Source organism: Trichomycterus rosablanca, chromosome 17 (genome assembly GCF_030014385.1).
Source record: "Trichomycterus rosablanca isolate fTriRos1 chromosome 17, fTriRos1.hap1, whole genome shotgun sequence".
Lineage (NCBI taxonomy): Eukaryota > Metazoa > Chordata > Actinopteri > Siluriformes > Trichomycteridae > Trichomycterus > Trichomycterus rosablanca.
In genome coordinates this window covers 29,061,346-29,081,157 of record NC_086004.1, presented here as the reverse complement: position 1 = coordinate 29,081,157, position 19,812 = coordinate 29,061,346, and the positions used below count along the sequence as shown (strand labels likewise).

Here is a 19,812-nt window from a genome sequence, read left to right as displayed (position 1 = left end):
TGAGCAAGGTCCTTAAACCTTAAGTGCTCAGACAGAATATAATCACTTCTTATTTCCTTTTTCTATTGTATTAATGGATCTTCCCTAATTTATCGTAACCAGTTACTCTTCCGCTGCTGGAGACCCTGATGATGTACGAGGAGGGTATTTTTACCTGACACGCCGTCCCTCCCAAACGTGCGCACTCCACCAACCCCTTCTTATGCGCCTGTACTTTGGTGTATTTAAACGTGAGGTCGGTCTCGCGCCTGGAGAGTCACTCGCTGATCACCACGTACTAACCAGGGTGCTTACACAGCAAACCCGCCCTCTTTTTAGTCCGGTCTTTTCCCAGCCGGCAGACTAGTGGTCGATTTTGTCTGCTGCAGGCACTAGGGGGCGCCCAGCCAACCGTTAGCAGAGCTGAGATTCGAACCCAGGTACGTCAGAATCCCAGAATATCCCGCTTTCTAATGGGAGCTTATCCGATACCAACACCTAGTGCTCTACAGCGCCCCCTCTTCTTGACCAAGAGCTGCGGGTTCATAAAACTAGCAAGATAATTATCCACTTGTACGCATCCCTGCATGAACCACACTATCATCATATAACTTTTTTTGGGACGCCTTTGGGTCGACTTTGAGAAGTTTGCAACTCTTGTGGATTCTGTTCACACGGGAATAACGTGTGTGTGTGTGTGTGTGTGTGTGTGTGTGTGTGTGTGTGTGTTGTAGCGAGAGCTGTGAGCAAACCAAGCGAGTGCTGTTAAAAAGCCATCAGTGTGCAGGCGGTGTGAGACGAGAGATCTGGGAATACTGGAGTTAGCAAACCACACTGAACGAGCTCAAACGTTCCTCGTTTCCTTTCGGTACATCGTAGACATCCATCTCTGGAGTGTCAGGAAGCAGGAAATCTGCATTAATGTAGAGTGGGTGCACTTTGCTGCTATAGCAGTCTCCGCTCTCCTGGGAGGGTTTGCATTAGATTAAAACACTGCTGCAGGGAGCCAGGGAGGTGGTAGCTCAGTGGTTAAGGTAGTGGACTAGTAATCATGAGGTTGACGGTTCAAGCCACACGATCGACAAGTTGTCACTGTTGGGCCCCTGAGCAAGGCCCTCAATTGCTTGAATTGGTTTCGGTGATTAGTGCAAGTGGCTTTGGATCTGCTAAACGCTGCATATGTACATGCACAGCTGGCACAGAGCAATCAGAAAGATTCAGGAACATTTATCGCTACAGAAAATGTGTCTTCATTGCTCCAGAGTCCAACTGTGGTCTGATTTACACAACTCTAGATGGCACTTGCCTAGACTGAGACCTTACAGAGTGGCACTCTACGTGGCATCCCATTCTATCAGCTTGTGTTGCTTTACAGTTGACCTGTTGTTGCTCCTAGACATTACCAGTGCCAACCTGGCGCAGTGGAATATAAACTCGAGCTCGAATCTCAGCTCTGCTACCAGTCGATTGGGTGCCCCTAGCAGGCACAATTGGCCCACTAGTCTTCTGGGTGTGTAAAGACCGGACAAAAAAGTGGGCGGGATCTTGATGCTGTGTAGGGACCCTGGTTAGTAGTGGAGGAACGTGGAGATCAGCGCGTGACTCTCCACGCGCGAGACTGGCCTCACGTGCCAATCCGCCAAATTACGGGCGAATAAGAAGGGGTCGGTGGAGCGTGCACGCGTCGGAGGGAGGGCGTGGCGGGCAAATATACCCTCCTTATACATCATTGGGGTCCCAGCAGCAGAAAACGCCAACTGGCTACACTAAAATTAGAAGAAAAAGGGACGAAAACACATAAACTGTAAATAAATAATGCTAACCTACTTCTGGCTGGGCTCAGGGGTCCAATAGTGACAGCTCAGTAGTAACAGAGCTAGAACCCTTAACCTTTCAATTAATAGCCAGCACCCTCACCTCCGCCCACCTGAACGCTACAGCGGTACAAACAGATTCACCCTGGAGCAACAGCAACGGCACACTCCGGAGACTCGGATCCTTTATCTCACGCAGCTTTTATCATCAGTCGCCAAACTGTAATTCACGCCGACGTCGCGTTTATCTACCACAATGTTATCAGCGTCGCAGAACAGAGCTAGCCGTGCTAGCTGTGTTTATCCGAGCTCGGGTGTCATTTATAATCTCAGAGGCGTGCCAAGCTCCATCCGTCTGCACATCTGATGACACTTTCCCGATTCCTATTACGATAGGACGGACTTCGTGAGTTAGATTAGTCGGGAAGCGCGGCTCGGCTCGCCTGGGGCGGAAACGCAAAAACACGAAACGCTCGAACGCTGTACAGTGTGTCAAACCCCTGTGTGTATGGGGCTGCGCAATCGCTGGCCAATCAAAGTGCCCATGCTGACTTGGGCATCGACCTTGTGAGCTGCCTTGCTGCCCCAATAGAGAGGATTCTAATAACACATGGAGCTCATAAGGCAGATTATTTAGACGCTCTACTAAGACGTCACCACAGGTTTAGCTTACTAAGCTAACACAGTTAGCATCAGGCCATTCAAACCGACGCTAGCAGGCCAGCTAACGCCTCCTGCCGTGTACCGAAAATGGTTAAACTGTCCCTGACGCCCCAATTTACAAATAAACGACACTTGTGCACCTTTATATAAATTAAACATCAATGAGAATTTATTACAATTTAAAAAGAACTCTGTTGGTTGCTCCACATTCCATTTGTCCGCCATGTTTGTAGTATTTTGTGAGAAAACTTGTGCCGCACTGAATGCTGGGATTTCCTTCAGCGCTGAGGAGGCGTCGGACGCTCCCTCGTCATTCAGTCAGATTATCACTCAGAATTAAGGCGACTCAGTAGGAGCATTTTAAGGAGTCTAAGAATTTAGACACGCCCTCTTCCCGATAAAATGACTCTGCTAAAAGCTGCCAGTGACTGAAAGCTCAGGGAAATGTGAGATAACGTGAGATATTCTGACAGCGTACATCAACGAGGAGAACAGAAATCAAAACAAACATGTAAAAATGAGATGAAGTTTATGATGGATGTTCAATAAGTCATCATTCACTTCATCACTGTCAGATAAAGCATTCACCTGTCACACCTGCTGATACTAAATACACCTCACACTCACTCACTCACCTGATTATTCACTCGCTCCCTCGCTCACACACACACACGCTCACACACACACACATTTTAGACGTGCTGCACGTGTAACAAACCTAGTTCAAATTCTGTCTCATTTTATACCCATCCGATCAGTGTAGGATGATTTTAAAGTATTAATAAAGTTTATATAATTAATATGATCCACAGACCTGACTGGACGGTGATGGGGTTCTCCAGCAGAAACACAGTCTGCTTCCAGTGAGTTTTAGTGCAGTGAGGAGCGGTGGAGAACATCACCTGCAACACACACACAACAACGGTGGATTAAAAACACGTCACATTCAGATACAATTCAGATTTCAGTTCTATTTTTTATTAGGCTCAGTCATTCTGTTAGATTCTGACCCAGTATCAAACCTTAATAAACTCTTTCTACCAGCACCATTCTTGACAGTAGGTACAGTGCTGTTAGGTGTAAATGTCCTATTCTGTGCTCTACCCCTGCAAACACACTGCAGGCTTTTTCAGATTACTAAATCTTCGTCCCTTTTTTAGCAAACCAGCCAAGTCCACGACACTGTAAAGCTCACTGGACCGTTGTGACCCAGACGTGATCCAGATGTTTATATGTAGAAATTATTGAAATTCTAAAATTACTATGAACTTCACATTGTGCAGTATGTAAACTTTAGACCGGAGTTGTAATTCTTATTAAACTGGTTTAGATTCTCATAAAAGCTTCTGATAACACGGTTCAATATCAGCACTGCAGTGTTAGTAAAAATCACACTGACAAATTCATTATAAAAGTTAGCAGTGCATGGTGGGAAACGGAAAATGCTGTGAATGCTGAGAATGCTCTCTCTCTCTCTCTGGTTCCGTTCGAGCGCCGGTGTCGACCGAACGCTGAGGTCAGCAAGTGTGTAAAACGCTGCGAGTGTAACGGCACGATGCGAGTGTGTGATCGTAATTGGTTGGCCGTTAATGTGAACTCACCTTGTTGGCGCAGCCTCGGTCGAAAAAAACGTCAAAATATCCCACCAGCGCCTGGAGAAGAAAAAAAAAACAGAAGGAGAGAAGGTGAAGCACCGTACAGAGGGAAATATTTAGGGGTTATTAGGTTGATCAGGGCTGCAGGGGGGATAATTAACCATGTCGAATAAAAAAAACGCTGGACTTAAGAGGAATGTTAGCAGTAAAGCGGTACTGCTAATGATAAACAGATTAAATAGAACATCGTGGAATGGTTCCAGTGTAGATGCTACGCTAGGATGCTTTGAAGAAGGATTTGCTCCCATGCTGACAAACTATTACTACAATAAGACCATGAATTAAAAAGTTACCTCCTATATGAAGCTTATAAAAGTAATGAAGTAATTGAACAAGTTTATTAGCAATGACTGTAGCTGTACACTTTGTGACAGTGAGCTGCCTCGCTGCCCACTGTGTACCCGACTGCCTACAGATTATTGAATCATCAGCTGCCGCACCCCCCCGCCACAGTTTTAGCTTGCATGAAACCGACGGGCCGTATACCAAAAACAGTTAAACTGTCCCTGACAAGCCCGAATTTACAAATAAATGATACTCGTATAATTACACCTTTATACAGATTAAACATCACTGAGAATCTATTTACATTTCAAAAGAACTCCGTTGGTTGCTCCGTATTTCATTCGTCCGCCACGTTTGTAGTTTTCTGTGAGAAAAGTCGTGCCGCACGGAATGCTGGGATTGCCTTCAGCGCTGAGGAGGCGTCGGACGCTCCCTCGTTATTCAGTCAGATCATCACTCAGAATTAAGGCGCCTCAGTAGGAGCATTTTAAGGGATCTAATAATTTAGACACGCCCTCTTCTTGGAAGTGCACTTAGGATAGACTTAAACATCAGTATGATGTGAGATATATATATATTTTTTGTTCATACTGATCCACACCTGATGCTGTGATTCGTGGCTCAGATTCATGTCACAATCACGCAGCTTTTCTGGAACTTCCTTAGACCATGACATAGTGTTCCTGTGGAAACTCCTGTGTTGCTCCTAAGCTCTGGAACTCTCGGCCTCAATCCCTGGAAAATTGCTCTACCGTCTCTTCTTTTAAGTCCCTACGGAAGACTTTTCCTTTCAAACAGTATTTTTGTTCTTCCTCTCCTGTAAAGCGACCTTGAGACTGTGAAAGGCGCCATGTAAATAAAACTTATTATTATTAGTAGTTGTGGTAAAGGTTTATCTTCCACAGAGCTGCTGAAAGTCTGTGTTTCATTACCTCGACTGACACTCGAAATTAAATTAACTGGGTGATTAAGTAATCATAAGGGTGATATGTGTATTAAATAACTAAAAAATTACGTTAGGACGAAGCTCTATATTATGAATCTGAGCTTATCTGCCTTCACTCGCTGAGGTCTAAAGGTGAACAGGCTTTTTCTGTGGCCGCCTTAAAGTTATACAACAGCCTGGCACCTTTTATTAAGACGTCCCTCACGACTGATGGTTTTAAATTCAACCTAAAGACCTTTTTATTGTCACAGGCTTCTTGGTGTTAGTATAGTTTTATTTACACTGATGTATTTATTCTGCTACGTGTCTTTTATTACTATTTTATGTCTTCGTTCTGATTTTATCGTGCAGCACCTTGGACGACACTCGATGTCTAAAGGTGCTTTATAAATAAACTTACAATTTCATTAATGTAGGTTCATGTTTTGCTAAATAACCTGTAATTACTTCACGACACATATGCAGAGAGGAAACCAGACAGTCGGCAACTACTTCCTTTACACTATTGTACAGAAACACAAACACAAAATGTGTATTTATTAATGTAGTGGTGTAGCAGCATAATGAGCACACACACACACACACACACACACACACACACACACACACAGACAGGACTCTATAAGTGACTAACACACACACACAGGCAGTGAGGCTGAACTAATAGCTTATAATCCTGACACAGCTGACATGAGATCTGCTCTCACTCATGCACGCACATGCACGCGCACGCGCACACACACACACACACACACACACACACACACACAGTACTCACATCACTAGAACAGAGCTGGAATAGAATAGGTCATAAAATGAATTAGGGTAATCACAAGGATAGAAAGAAAGCAAGCAAGCAAGAGACAAAAAGACAGAAAAAATAAAATAATAATGATAAATAATAATAAATAATGATAAATAATAATAAATAATGATAAATAATAATAAATAACAATAATAATAATAAAATTAAAAAGCCGAGATACCAAAAGGATGCAGTGAGAAAATGGCTTTTATATAAAAAGCTGCTGTGTGCAGATTTTCTAAGTGCACACGCAGCAATGTCGAGTTCCCACGGTGATAATGTGACCCGTTTTAGCTAAACTCTCCCAGGAGTCTTTGCTGGAGGCTGTATACACATACACACACACACACACACACACACACACACACACACACACACAGTAACCGTGACATTGTGAGGACAATTCGTTTTAGAGTTGTAGCAGCACGAATATTCGTGTCGGGTTTTGTAATACAGGCGTCTCAACACAACACGTCCCATAAACGGCTATTAACCAGAACATTGTCGGTTCAAATCCAGGATGTTGGGCCCTTGAGCAAGGCCCTTAACCCTGTCTGCATCAGGGTAATGGCTGACCCCAGCCTCCAAACAAGCTTGGATATGTTGGGGAAAAATAATCATTGTACTGTACATTGTATTGTACTAATAACAGTGTTAGCTCAGCAGTTAAGGTACCGGACTAGTAATCGAAAGGTCACTGATTCAAGCCCCACAACTTCCAGGTTGTCACTGTTTGGTCCTTAAGCAAGGCCCTTAACCCTCAACTGCTCGAACAGTATTCAGTTGTAATTGTAAGTCTCTTTGGATAAATGCAAATGTGTGGGGTAGTTGTAACCCAGCAAGTAAGGTACTGGACTAGTAATCGAAAGGTTGTTGGTTCAAGCCTCACCATTGCCAGGTTGTCACTGTTGGGCCCCTAAGCAAGGCCCTCAACCCTCAGTTGCATAGACTACATACTGTAAGTCGATTTGTATAAAAGCATCTGCTAAATGCCAAAAATGTAAATGTTATGTACATTTCCAAAACCCATTGTTTGGTATTAACGTTTAAATGGTTCAGTAGTCGCTCTCTAAACAGCCAACAAAAATCAGGTAATAAGATGGCATGAAGAGTAGAGACTGCTATAGAGGCAAAGGCCACCCCTTTAGATTAGTGAACTTTAAGTTAATAAGTGAATAATTAATTCTCATTTATTTAACGTGTCAGAACGTATTATTCTTAATTTTCTCAAACACATGGCCATAAATTTGATCAAACCTACGCCAGGAAATCCCTAAATTCCTTCTCGGCCCGATGTCGTGAACACAGACGCCTCAACAAACCAGAAAAGTAAGAATGTGCAGAACATCACGAGGACAAAAACCAGAAGAAAAAGAGAGAAGAGAGAGACACGGGTGCTTTTTCATTCTCATCAAAGGCGTCCGGCCCTCTGGCGCGCTGACGTCCGGGATAACCGATGAGCGGGCGTCGGCGGGCACGGCCCACGAGCGACACACCGGACGCAGGAGAAAATTAATAATTATCATCATGGCTAACAGCGGCGCGGGAGCAATTCATCATGCCGCGGAGTCTCGGCGCTATCGTTTCGGAGGGGCGCGTGCTGCAGCCTGATACCATTATACGGCACTGCAGAGGGGGCGGGAGGGTGGGGACGCAGGGGCGGGTAAAACTACTAATGCGCTTTTGATGGGCTTTATTCACGCCTGAGAGCGGTCACGCTCGGCCACTCCACACACACACACACACACACACACACACACACACACACACACACACACACACACACAGACACACACACACACAGACACACACACACACACACACACAGCAGAGCAAGCCAACACGGTGTTTTATTTGGGAGGAAGCACCAAACACTGAAGCATGAACACCATCAACGTTCACAACCTCAGCAAACACACACAGTACAGACAAAACACTGACAAAACACTAATAAAGACAATCAAAACAAGAGAAATTTGAAAAAAGACAGTCAAAAAATAAAATACATTGCAAGAAAAAGTAAAAGCAAGAAGCAGAACAAGAAGAAAAAAAACGTTCTGCTCTTCTTTATTTCTTTTTACTGCCTCTTTGTCGTCCCATCAGTTTCTTTTCTATTTCTTGCTTTGTGTCTTTGCCAGTTTCCTCCCTCATTTTATTGTTTTCAATTTTCCTCTTTGATTAAATTTTTTAGTCTTTTTGTCTCCAGCCTACTCTTCTTTTTATATCTTCTAATTTCTTTAAACCTTTGACTTAAATAATTTCCCCCCCTCTTTCTCTCTCATTGTCTTTATTGTCAGTTGTTTCAGTCTGTAGGTGGCACAGTAAGAAGGTTCTGGGTTCGATCCCCAGACGGGGCGGTCCGGGTCCTTTCTGTGCGGAGTTTGCATGTTCTCCCCGTGTCTGCGTGGGTTTCCTCCGGGAGCTCCGGTTTCCTCCCACAGTCCAAAAACATGCAGTGAGGTTAATTGGAGACACTGAATTGCTCTATAGGTGAATAAGTGTGTGTGTGTGTGTGTGTGTGCGCGCTGTAATGGACTGGCACCCCATTCAGGGTGTTACTGTGTCCCATTGAAAAGCTGGGATAGGCTCCAGTACCTCATCCCCTACCCCCCCTTCCCCGCGCAAACCTAATTGGATAAGCGGTTAAGAAAGTGAGTGAGTGTTTCAGTCCGTCCAGACTCTTTTTATTTCCTTTATTTATATTTTTCTACACATTGCTCTTCTTTTCTATTTTCTTGCTCTTCTTTCCAAATGAAATTCTTCTTTATTCCGTCTCTCTGTGTTTCTGATGTTCCACAGCTCTTTTGATGCGATTCCTTTGTTTCTGTCAGATCTTGTTTAGATGTCCACAGCTTCTCTTATGCCAAGTTATCCCATGCAAGCTAAACCTTCTGAGAACTTCTCAAACTAGGGCGTGGTCTTTAACATAAAGGTTCTTTAACACTTAAACTACAGTGCTAGTCTGTAATTAGTGGTTTACAGATGTAAGTAAGCATTAAGTAAGCATTTTAGGATGAGTTTTGGTCAATCATAGTAAAATAAAATGATAAATTAAGTTGATTTCTGGACTCTCTGCTGGGTCACAAGAGTCAGGAAGCTCTGGACACCCCAATAACAGTCGCTTGTGGATATATTCTTTTATTGTCTGTTTTTTTTCTTGCCTTTACCTTTGTTTTTAATATTTCCGGTCCCTTCCCTCACCATCACTGTTTGTCCCTCTCATTTCTCCGTCTCTATATGAACAGTTAATAGAACCTCTGTGTTATTGTTATCACACCAGAAGGCGTAAATAGCTCACGAACAAAAGTACGGCGGTGTATTCGGAGGGCACTGCCCCCCGCTGACGGGCGCTGCCGCTGGCGAGGGTTATTAGTCTTGGTGGCTGCGGTGCTGCGGCGCCGCTGCACTGTTCATTTAATGCAAGGTTAGGCAGGCTGATGTGATGAATGGAGTGTCGACGGAAGAATAAAAGTCGGCGCTCCATCATCGCTGCGCCGCGCGTTTGACCCACCGGAACGTTTCATTACCACCTCAGACGCCGGAGAAAATACTAAAGGCTAATAATTTAGGTTTATCAGAGTACATCTGTGCTAAAGCAGCACTCCATTTAGAACAAAAGAAATCAGGGACACATGCTGGGGGTCTGGAGGACGGAGGGACTTCTGTGTTGAACTGGAGAAGCAGGATGGAGGCTTGTTTACAGACTGGGCTTTACTGGTGCAGAGAGAGAGATGATAACGATGTATTGATCAACCCATATAGCCCACAGCAGCACTTCAGAAGCCACTGTTGACCAGTACACAACAGGAACGACAAGAATCAAGGCCACGCTCGAAATCTGGCGGGATTTTAGTTACTCCTTTCATCTTATAGTTGAATAGGGCGTGGCCGGGCTGACCGTTGCATGCAAGAAAACCTGAGTTGACTACAGCCACAAATACAGTAACCAGTTCATCCTGGTCAGGCTGGTGGTGGGTGTGGAGTCCATCCCAGTAACTCATAAACACTTTATACACACAGTAACTGAAGGCAGGAACTGAACCTGGGTGACTAGTGCAGCATTAACACTACTGGTCGCACTTTCAACTGGGTTTTCAATTGGAAAATTTATTTATTAGGATTTTAATGTCATGTTTTACAGGTAGTTACTGGTTACACTGGTTTATTGTCAAACACAGTCACAAACAATTCTGTATCTCTAATTCACCTCACTTGCATGTTTTTGGACTGTAGGAGGAATCCGGAGCTCCCGGAGGAAACCCAAACAGACTCTTGTCTGAACAAGAGAACATGCAAACTCCACACAGAAAGTACCCAAACAGCTCAAACTGGGAATCAAACCCAGGACCTTCTTGCTGTGAGATGGCAGTGTTACCCACCGAGCCACCGTGCCACCCCTAGCTACAGCTACAGAAACTATATGAAGCAAAACGTTCATCTTCAGTAACCAGTTCATCCTGGTCAGGTTGGTGGTGAGTGTGGAGTCGATCCCAGTAAACACAGAAATTGAAGGCAGGAACTGAACCCAGGTGACTAGTGCAGCACCAACACTATCGACCACATTATTAACTGTTAAATTAACATACACTACATGGACAAAAGTATTGGGACACCCTGTTTTTCAGTCACAACAGTTGCTAACGGATGTAATATACCACTTATATTGATGTATTACACCTAATAAGCTTTCTACTTCGCAGCAACAGTTTAGGGAAGGACGTTTCCTGTTCTATTCCAGCATGACTGTGTCCATGTGCATAAAGTAAGCTCAGCCACACTCAACAGCTCTGGAATGAACTGGAACATCCACTGAGGCTTTCTTCACCAACATCAAGATAGATGACTATCTGCATTCTGTACATTTTCTGACCGACTTCCTGGAACAGTTGCCGCTGAGCTCTTGGAGGAATTTCAGCAGGTCAACCACTTCTGGGTAGGGTGGCCACTGTTCCAAGTGTCCTTCATTAGGAGGATGGGTGGGAACCAGGGCCTTAGAAATACAGATCCCATTCAGATTGTAGCATAGTGTTCCTGTAGAAACTTTAGGGTGACCCCTCGACTTTGATGACCAGGTTCAAAGCTTACTTATTGAAAATGGTGATCTGGGTGTCACACACACACACACACACACACACACACACACACACACACACACACACACACACACACACAGAAGAGGTTTAGTTTCCAGAGTAATTAAAGTTCACTCAGTGTTTGTGGGTCTGAGGGGGCGTCTGGACGTCCATCAATCAATCACGCAGGTGTTACCTGATCCGTCTCTGCCAATCAAACACCACATCCATCTCGCCCACGCTAATTAATCTCCACACTGACAACCCTGATTAGTGTGTGTGTGTGTGTGTGTGTGTGTACTTACAGTGCATTGTGTGTTAACTGTAATCTTCAGGATGAAGTCTGAGGTGAACTCGAGACCAGACAAGGAGACGGAATTACAGTCCAGCATCTGCAACACACACCAGTACAGAAACCATGAACACACCACATCTCAGGATAAAATAACAAAAACTTTTTTTTAATTAATTTAAAAAATACTGTAGAAAACAATGTTTTTTAAGAAGTGGTGTAGAAACGTGTTTTTTTAAAGTGGTAAAACACACTAGCAGACTTAAAGATGACAACTCAACCTCAGGAGCTCAAATCTCAGCTCTGCTATCGGGAGCCCGGACGCCTATATGGACAACGATTGGCTCGTCTGAGGGAGGGAAGGCCATGGGGTTCCTCTTGACAAAGGTTTGCCAAAGTAATCCCTCACCCATGTGGTTATATCAGCTATTGTTGAGTGGCGGTTCTTGATGCAGTGCCGTCTGAGGGATGGAAGATCATGAGCGTTCAGCTTAAGCTTGCACCCTTGGCCTTTACACACTAAAATTCCTCCTGATTCCTTGAATGGTTTAATGATATTATGCTCTGTAGAGGGAGAACATGCAAATCCCTTCCAATCTTTCTTTGAGGTTCATTGTTTTTAAACATTTCAATCATTTTCTCACACATTTGTTGACAAAAATGAAATGAAGTTGAGCAGATAAACATGAAATATCTCAGGTTCATCCTGTCTGACATCAAATAAAAGTCAAAGTAAATGTAAGAAACTTTGCATTTTCCATCCTGTCCCAACTTTTTCTGATTTGGGGCTGTAGAAATTAAGATACTGAGAACAAGGGTCACACTGATAGCAATAAAACAATCCCAACTTTAGCAAGAGACCACTGTTCCATGCACATTTTAACAAGTCAAAAGTCTTACACAGTGGTTACCAGTTCTTCACCAGTATAAAGAAGTAAAGTAAAAATATAAATATTTATTCATAACTTTTAAACTACGTAAAATGCTTTGGTTCCATGCATGACAGGACCGTTAGTTACAATTACCCATGATTCATTAGTTCAAGTTCAATGTCAAACACCATCATGGCCGATCTCCGGTTCACCTCACTTGCACGTCTTTGTACTGTGGGAGGAAACCGGCACAGACACGTGGAGAACATGCAAACTCCACCAGAATCAAACCCAGAACCTTCTGGCTAGTCACTGAGCCACTGTGCTTCATCAGATTATTAAAAAAGCAGTTAGAGCAGTATGGCACGTACCTGAATCACTGTGGGTTCTGAGATGACGGTTTCCGGCTGGAGAACCTCCACCACAGCTTCGGGAATCACCGCCTTCTTCATGCAGGGCATTTTAAATCCGTAGACGTCGTCCCAGAATGCAACGCGGCCGTCGTGTTTCTCGGTGTCACCCACCGCCGCCAGGCTAATGCTGCATCTGTCCGGGTAAACTGAGAAGACAGGAGGACACGGATGTAATGGATTACGGCAAAATGTTCCTGTAATTCATTAGGGACGTTTCCTCGACCAGAGGCGACTATTTTTAATAATTCATGTAGGAAAACGCCTGCAGTGTGTGTTAGTGTGTGGCAGGTGTATTTTTCATCAGAACGGAGAGCTTATTTTGGGGAAAGCTGTAAGTGAGACATGTTAGCCTCGGACTGCGTCTGGTTTCTGACCCCTAGGACCGGACCTGCCCACCCTGACTATAGACAAAGACTCAGAGCTTGGGGGTTCTAGGTCATAGAAACTTGTGGTGATCAGGGATGTTGGGTTGCTGTCATTCTGCCTCTCCTGTCCGATCACTCAGGTTTGTGAATCCAGGACCTTCTTGCTGTGAGGTGACAGTGCTACCCCCACTAAGCCACCGTGCCACCCCTAACTCATGTAACTTATTCTCCAGGCCACCTGAGGAGGACGGGGGTCCCTGCTGAGTCTGGCTCCTCTGTTTTTTTTGGTCTGTCGGTCCTGGATTCTGTAAAGTTGCTTTGAGACGACGTCTATTGTAAAAAGAGCTACACAAATAAATTTATTAAAAATTAAACCGGAGCTCCTGGGGGAAACCCAGACAGACACAGGGGGAACATGCAACCACACAGAAAGAACCCGGACCGGTCCACCTGGGAATCGAACTCAGGACCTTCTCGCTTTTGGGTGGCACCCAGTGTGACCAGACCATAAACTCATACATAATGCTTTTATGCTGGCACAGACAGCACAGGCATCTGTAATACAGCTGTACTTAAAAACGACTGTATGTACAGTAGATTTCACAATCAAGGCAAGTGGAAATAACTAAACGTGGGGAATTTTCACGTGGGGGGCTGTTTTGGTGGTGCAGGGGGAAATTATGCTAGCCCACGACTGCTGGGATCCCTGGTTCAAATCTCCAGCATCTACATTCAGACATGACTGGCTGTGACTGAGGAACGGGTGACAGAGGCCCTACGATGGATTTCCATCCTGTCCAGGGTGCGTAGCTGCATTGTGCCCAGTGATTCTGGGAAAATGTTACCCACCAAGACCCTGACCAGAACCCTTACCAGGACCCTGACCTTTTCCTAGTGTTTGTTTTTAATTAGTAGTAGCAGGGTTTTAAACGCACTGCATAAATAAAAATGTTTTTTATTATATAAATAAAATATTTTTGGGATTTTGGATCGGTTTTAGCAGTATGTACTAAGAGACCCGCAGCGTGGATTCAATTCTGAACTTAACACAATGCTGCCACGTCAAATTTAATAACCATCTCCGAGAGGACCCAGTGTTGGTTCCGTTATCCTAACGGTTCCAGAGCTAGTGAACTTCATTCTGTTGAAAGAGCTAAAACCCAAAACAGCTCGCAGCTAAAACAGAACTGATGGTTATAATGATAATAAAGTCTGCGTTCATTCATCAGATTTAATGCTTTTTATAGTCGCTCATAAGAAAATCGCTTACAGCTACGTTCACTTTCTGCTGCTGAGCTACACACGCTACATGCTAATGGTGCGGCCGCTAACGTCGCTAATGACGTCCGAGCTAGCACGCACACACACACACGACAGACCAGAGGCAAAATAAATAAATAAATAAAATAAAAACAAGACTAAAAATGACAGATAAGTGCATTAAAATTTGTACATAATGTACTACATATATAAAATAAATTAAATAAAAATATAAATAAAAACAAATATATAAAATAAAATATATAAAATATAACCTATATATAGAATTTAATTATATACAAATATTAATTATATTATACAAAAATTTAAATAAATATAACGGGTCCTCATGTGATAAAATATACACAGTAAATAAATAAAAATATAATGTGAGCATGGTATGTGCATTTAAGTAATAAAAAGTAGTTTTAAAATGTGCAAATATGAAAGAATACAATAAAATAACTCAATAACTTGAGTTGAATTCAGTTTTGCTTATAAATTCTGGTGATTTCATACTGGCGCCGTCCTCACGGTAAACCTGTACCGTACACACCGAGATTTGTGGCGGTAAACGTGATGATGGAGGGACGGGACGGTCCTAAAGCAGGACGGAGAGAAAGGCTGTGTTCCATGATTCACTGCTTTGACTCGGGCGTCCTTCTCGATCGGGTGCTCACGGGGCGTTTATCACCTCACACTCGACCATGAGGAGGTTCAGGAGAAACCAATAATCCCTCCATCACACACAGAGAGAGAGAGAGAGAGAGAGAGAGATAGGGAGAGAGAGAGAGAGAGAGAGAGAGAGAGAGAGAGAGAGAGAGAGAGAGAGAGAGAGAGAGAGAGAGAGAGAGAGAGAGAGATAGGGAGAGAGAGAGAGAGAGAGAGAGAGAGAGAGAGAGAGAGGGAGTTACCAGTAAGAGAAAGTGAGAACTGAAAACTAGGGAATGAGGAATCTGGATCAGGAAAATAAGATAACTGGGAATAATGAAAGTATAAAAATAAAAATAGAGAAACAAGGAAAAAGAGAATAAGAAAACAAGGGCGTGCAGATCTACCACCCCCACCCTCTCAGGAACGGTGCAGTGACCCTCCGTCCAATCTCAGTGAGGCAGTAATGATCAGATAGTGGAACCTACACTGTACTGCCACTCACAAATCATTTAAACACACCCACACCCCCACACACACCCACTCCCCCACACACCCACAGAGCTCACCTGAACCTCCGTCCGCAAGGTATCGGTCCCTGGCGAAGATTACAGAATCCAGCATGGACTCGAACAGGAGGAAATAACCCTGTAACAGTACAAAGATCATTAACACAGTTTAGTACCGGATCAATAATACAAACTACAATGTGTGTATGTGTGTGTGTGTAACTGGGAGAGCTGTCTCTTTAAGAAACTGGTTACCTGTTAAAGCTTTGTGATGATAAGCTCTTCTTTATTAGCTTCCGCTTGCTTTCAAGAACTCGTTAAGAATTGTATTAAAAATTTTACACTTTCAGTCAGACCATAAACCTGCTGTTTAACATTATATTAAACACTCCACACCAATAGAGGTCAGCACAGCAGCGCTGCACATCAAAACTTAACACTTTACAATTTGGAACCGAAGAACCGAGAAACATGGGCCCAAAAAAAGAACCAAAGAACTTGGAACCAATGAATATGAAACAAGGAATTTGGAACCCAAGTATGTGGAACCAAGGAATTTGAAACCAAGGAATATGAAACCAAATAATTTGGAACCAAGGAATTTGGAGCCCAAGTATGTGGAACCAAGGAATATGGAACCAAGGAATATGGAACCTGAGTATGTGGAACCAAGGAATATAAAACCAAGAAATGTGGAACCAAGGAATTTGGAACCAAGGAATTTGGAACCTAGGAATATGGAACCAAATAATTTGGAACCAAGGAATATAAAACCAAAGAAAATGAAACAAGGAATTTGGAACACAAGTATGTGGAACCAAGGGATTTGTTTAGTGAATTTGAAGTATTCTACAGATTCAGTTCAGTTTAAACAGACCAGGATAGTTAAAATCAGTGAGGTACGAATAAACAGAACTGTGTAAATATTGTGTATTGTGATGCTAATGAGCGTTAGATATCATTATAAGCACTAATCTACCTTTACATTCAATCACTCACTCTCTCTCTCACTCACTCACTCTCACACACACGTCCATTTCAGATTTATGAAGCGTGAACCCACATGCATTGGGAGTCCTTTGTGCCCGCTCTGACCCTGCACTGACCCCGGTTCTGCTTGGGTACACTCCATGTCCTCAATATTACATCAGTCCTGCTGACACATACAATCACCCACAGATTCGGGACTCTGTCCTCTCTGTCCTGGTGTAAAACTGAACGTCAAGCACAACTAAAATGCTAAATAACAGCTAAACGCTAACTGAACATGAGAGAAATCAATTCCCAATTCCCAAATGTTTCATGGTCAAAAAAGCACTGTGAATAAATGTACAGGTACACTGATCAGCCATAACATTAAAACCACCTCCTTGTTTCTGCACTCACTGTCCATTTTATCAGCTCCACTTACCATATAGAAGCACTTTGTAGTTCTACAATTACTGACTGTAGTCCATCTGTTTTTCTACATGCTTTTTAACCTGCTTTCACCCTGTTCTTCAGTGGTCAGGACCCCCACAGGACCACCACAGAGCAGGTATTATTTAGGTGGTGGATGATTCTCAGCACTGCAGTGACACTGACATGGTGGTGGTGTGTTAGTGTGTGTTGTGCTGGTATGAGTGGATCAGACACAGCAGTGCTGCTGGACTTTTTAAATACCATGTCCACTCACTGTCCACTCTATTAGACACTCCTACCTAGTCGTTCCACCTTGTAGATGTAAAGTGAGAGATGATCGCTCATCTATTGCTGCTGTTTGAGTCGGTCATCTTCTAGACCTTCATCAGTGGTCACAGGACGCCGCCCACGGGGCGCTGTTGGCTGGATATATTTTTGATTGGTGGAATATTCTCAGTCCAGCAGTGACAGTGAGGTGTTTAAAAACTCCAGCAGCACTGCTGTGTCTGATCCACTCATACCAACACAACACACACTAACACACCACCACCATGTCAGTGTCACTGCAGTGCTGAGAATCATCCACCACCTAAATAATACCTGTTCTGTGGTGGTCCTGACCATTGAAGAACAGCATGAAAGGGGGTAAACAAAGCATGTAGAGAAACAGATGGACTACAGTCAGTAATTGTAGAACTACAAAGTGCTTCTCTATGGTAAGCGGAGCTGATAAAATGGACAGTGAGTTTAGAAACAAGGAGGTGGTTTTATTGTTATGGCTGATGGATGTATATAAATATACAGTATATATATATATATATATATATATATATATTTGTCACAGCAACAGCACCTCCTGCTGTCTGGTCAAGGCGCAGCACAAATAGTGGGAGGAAAACTTAGAGCACAGCGTGACTTTGGTAACAGTAATAATGAAATGGAAATGTTTTAACATCAAGAGTTTAGAATGTCTCATATTTTGGGGGTGTTTATCACCTGCTCCCTTGTTTGATGGACAATTTGGAACCTCCTCAGGTCTCCAATCTCTCGGACACATTTCTGAGGAAGCACATAGCCTTAACTGTGTGTGTATGTGTCCTTGCATTTTTACAGTCAGTACTGGAATGATGTATGAATAACCATGTTCTGCAACAACATCCATCCATCGATCCATCAATTCATCCATTCATCAGTGACGTTACAGTGCACTTACCGTTATGTAATAAATAATCAAGCCACCTACTGTACAAAGTGTGCATGCATGCGTGTGTGTGTGTAGGTCTGCAGTGTGTGTGTCCTTGCGCTCACTCTGTTTAACACTCCGAGTGTTGGAGTGAGGCTAAAGCTTCTGCGGCGTGTAATTTAGGAGCCAATTTCACACGCCGCTGCTTCCTCTGCAGTGAACGAGTGAACGATAGAGAGGGAGCAAGGGGCGGAAGATTCCAGATACCGAAGAGTAGAAGGGAGGAGGACACGTCCCGGGGTGATGGAGACCCCCGAGTCACATCTTCTCTAATTATTAATTACTAAAACAAGGTGTGATCTGCACACACACACACACACACACACACACACCATACTGACGACACACTCACATGTACACACACACACACATACATGCCAAACTGTATAAAAGAAACACACACACACACCATACTGACAACACACATGTGCACACACATACTGTACATACCAAACTGTATAAAAGAAACATACACATCACACACACACACACACACAGACAACACACTCACATGTACACACACACACAATGCTAAGTACAACACACTCACATGTGCACACACACCATACTGACTACAACGCATTCACATGTACACACACATACCAAACTGACAACATTTACATCTACACACACATACATACCAAACTGTATAAAAGAAACATACACACACACACAGGCAACACACTAACATGTACACACACACACAAACCATACTGACAACACCTTTACATGTACACACACATACATACCAAACTGTATAAAAGAAACATACACATCACACACAATACTGACAACACACGTGTACACACACACACACACACACACACAATACTGACTACAACACACTCACATGTACACACACACCATACTGACTACAACATAATGTGCTGTAAAGACACTTTTGTGATCCATCCGAGAACAAATTTGGGATGCATTGGGATCCCTCTGCTTCCTTTTTTTGGTTTGTAAAGATGCTGTTCAACATCACGACAGTTTAACTTCATTCACACTTCCTGTATTAATATTTAAACTTAGTAAACAATATTTACATGCATTTACTGCATATTTTTTCCAGTAATAAGTGTAAATTCTCAGGAATTTATTGTAGACTTTTAATTTGCAAGTGTCACTGTGTGTGTGTGTGTGTGTGTGTGTGTGTGTGTGTGTGTGTGTGTGTGTCGGTGTGTTTAATGCTGATGATCTATTAAACATGCCGCGACATCAGCAGATTTTTGTCCTTTCAATCAAAACACAATTTCGTTTGCAGTCCTTTCAATTACAGCACATCAGCTGTATTCTCCTGAGTGTACACACACACACACATGTACACACACACACACACACGTACACACAAAACAATTATAAATGCTCCAATACACATTTCAGCAAGACTGCAACACCAATGCATGGCATGTACACTCCAGGGTATAGCACTGTCACACACTCACACACTCTCTTTCTCTTTTTCTCTTTCTCTCTCTCTCTCTCTCTCTCTCTCTTACACACACACACACACACACACACACACACACACACACACACAGAGTGTTCTTTAATTACACGTTAAAGGAGAAAATAAAATTAAAA

At 43.3% G+C, this 19,812-nt stretch overlaps 1 protein-coding gene across 2 annotated transcripts in view; it reads right to left on the bottom strand.

The window, feature by feature from the left end:
- The window catches only part of prmt3 (protein arginine methyltransferase 3), a 47,131-nt gene that overhangs the window by 7,121 nt on the left and 20,198 nt on the right, over positions 1 to 19,812 (bottom strand). The window contains exons 11-15 of one of the 2 annotated variants that reach the window (XM_063013118.1): positions 15,642 to 15,720; positions 12,755 to 12,942; positions 11,525 to 11,611; positions 4,058 to 4,108; positions 3,271 to 3,358 (exon numbers count right to left, since the gene is read on the bottom strand). In XM_063013118.1, coding sequence (XP_062869188.1) covers positions 3,271 to 3,358; positions 4,058 to 4,108; positions 11,525 to 11,611; positions 12,755 to 12,942; positions 15,642 to 15,720 — 493 coding nt within the window. Of the gene's footprint in view, positions 1 to 3,270; positions 3,359 to 4,057; positions 4,109 to 10,238; positions 11,250 to 11,524; positions 11,612 to 12,754; positions 12,943 to 15,641; positions 15,721 to 19,812 lie in introns of those variants that run through there. The other variant, XM_063013119.1, reaches the window with a different exon arrangement.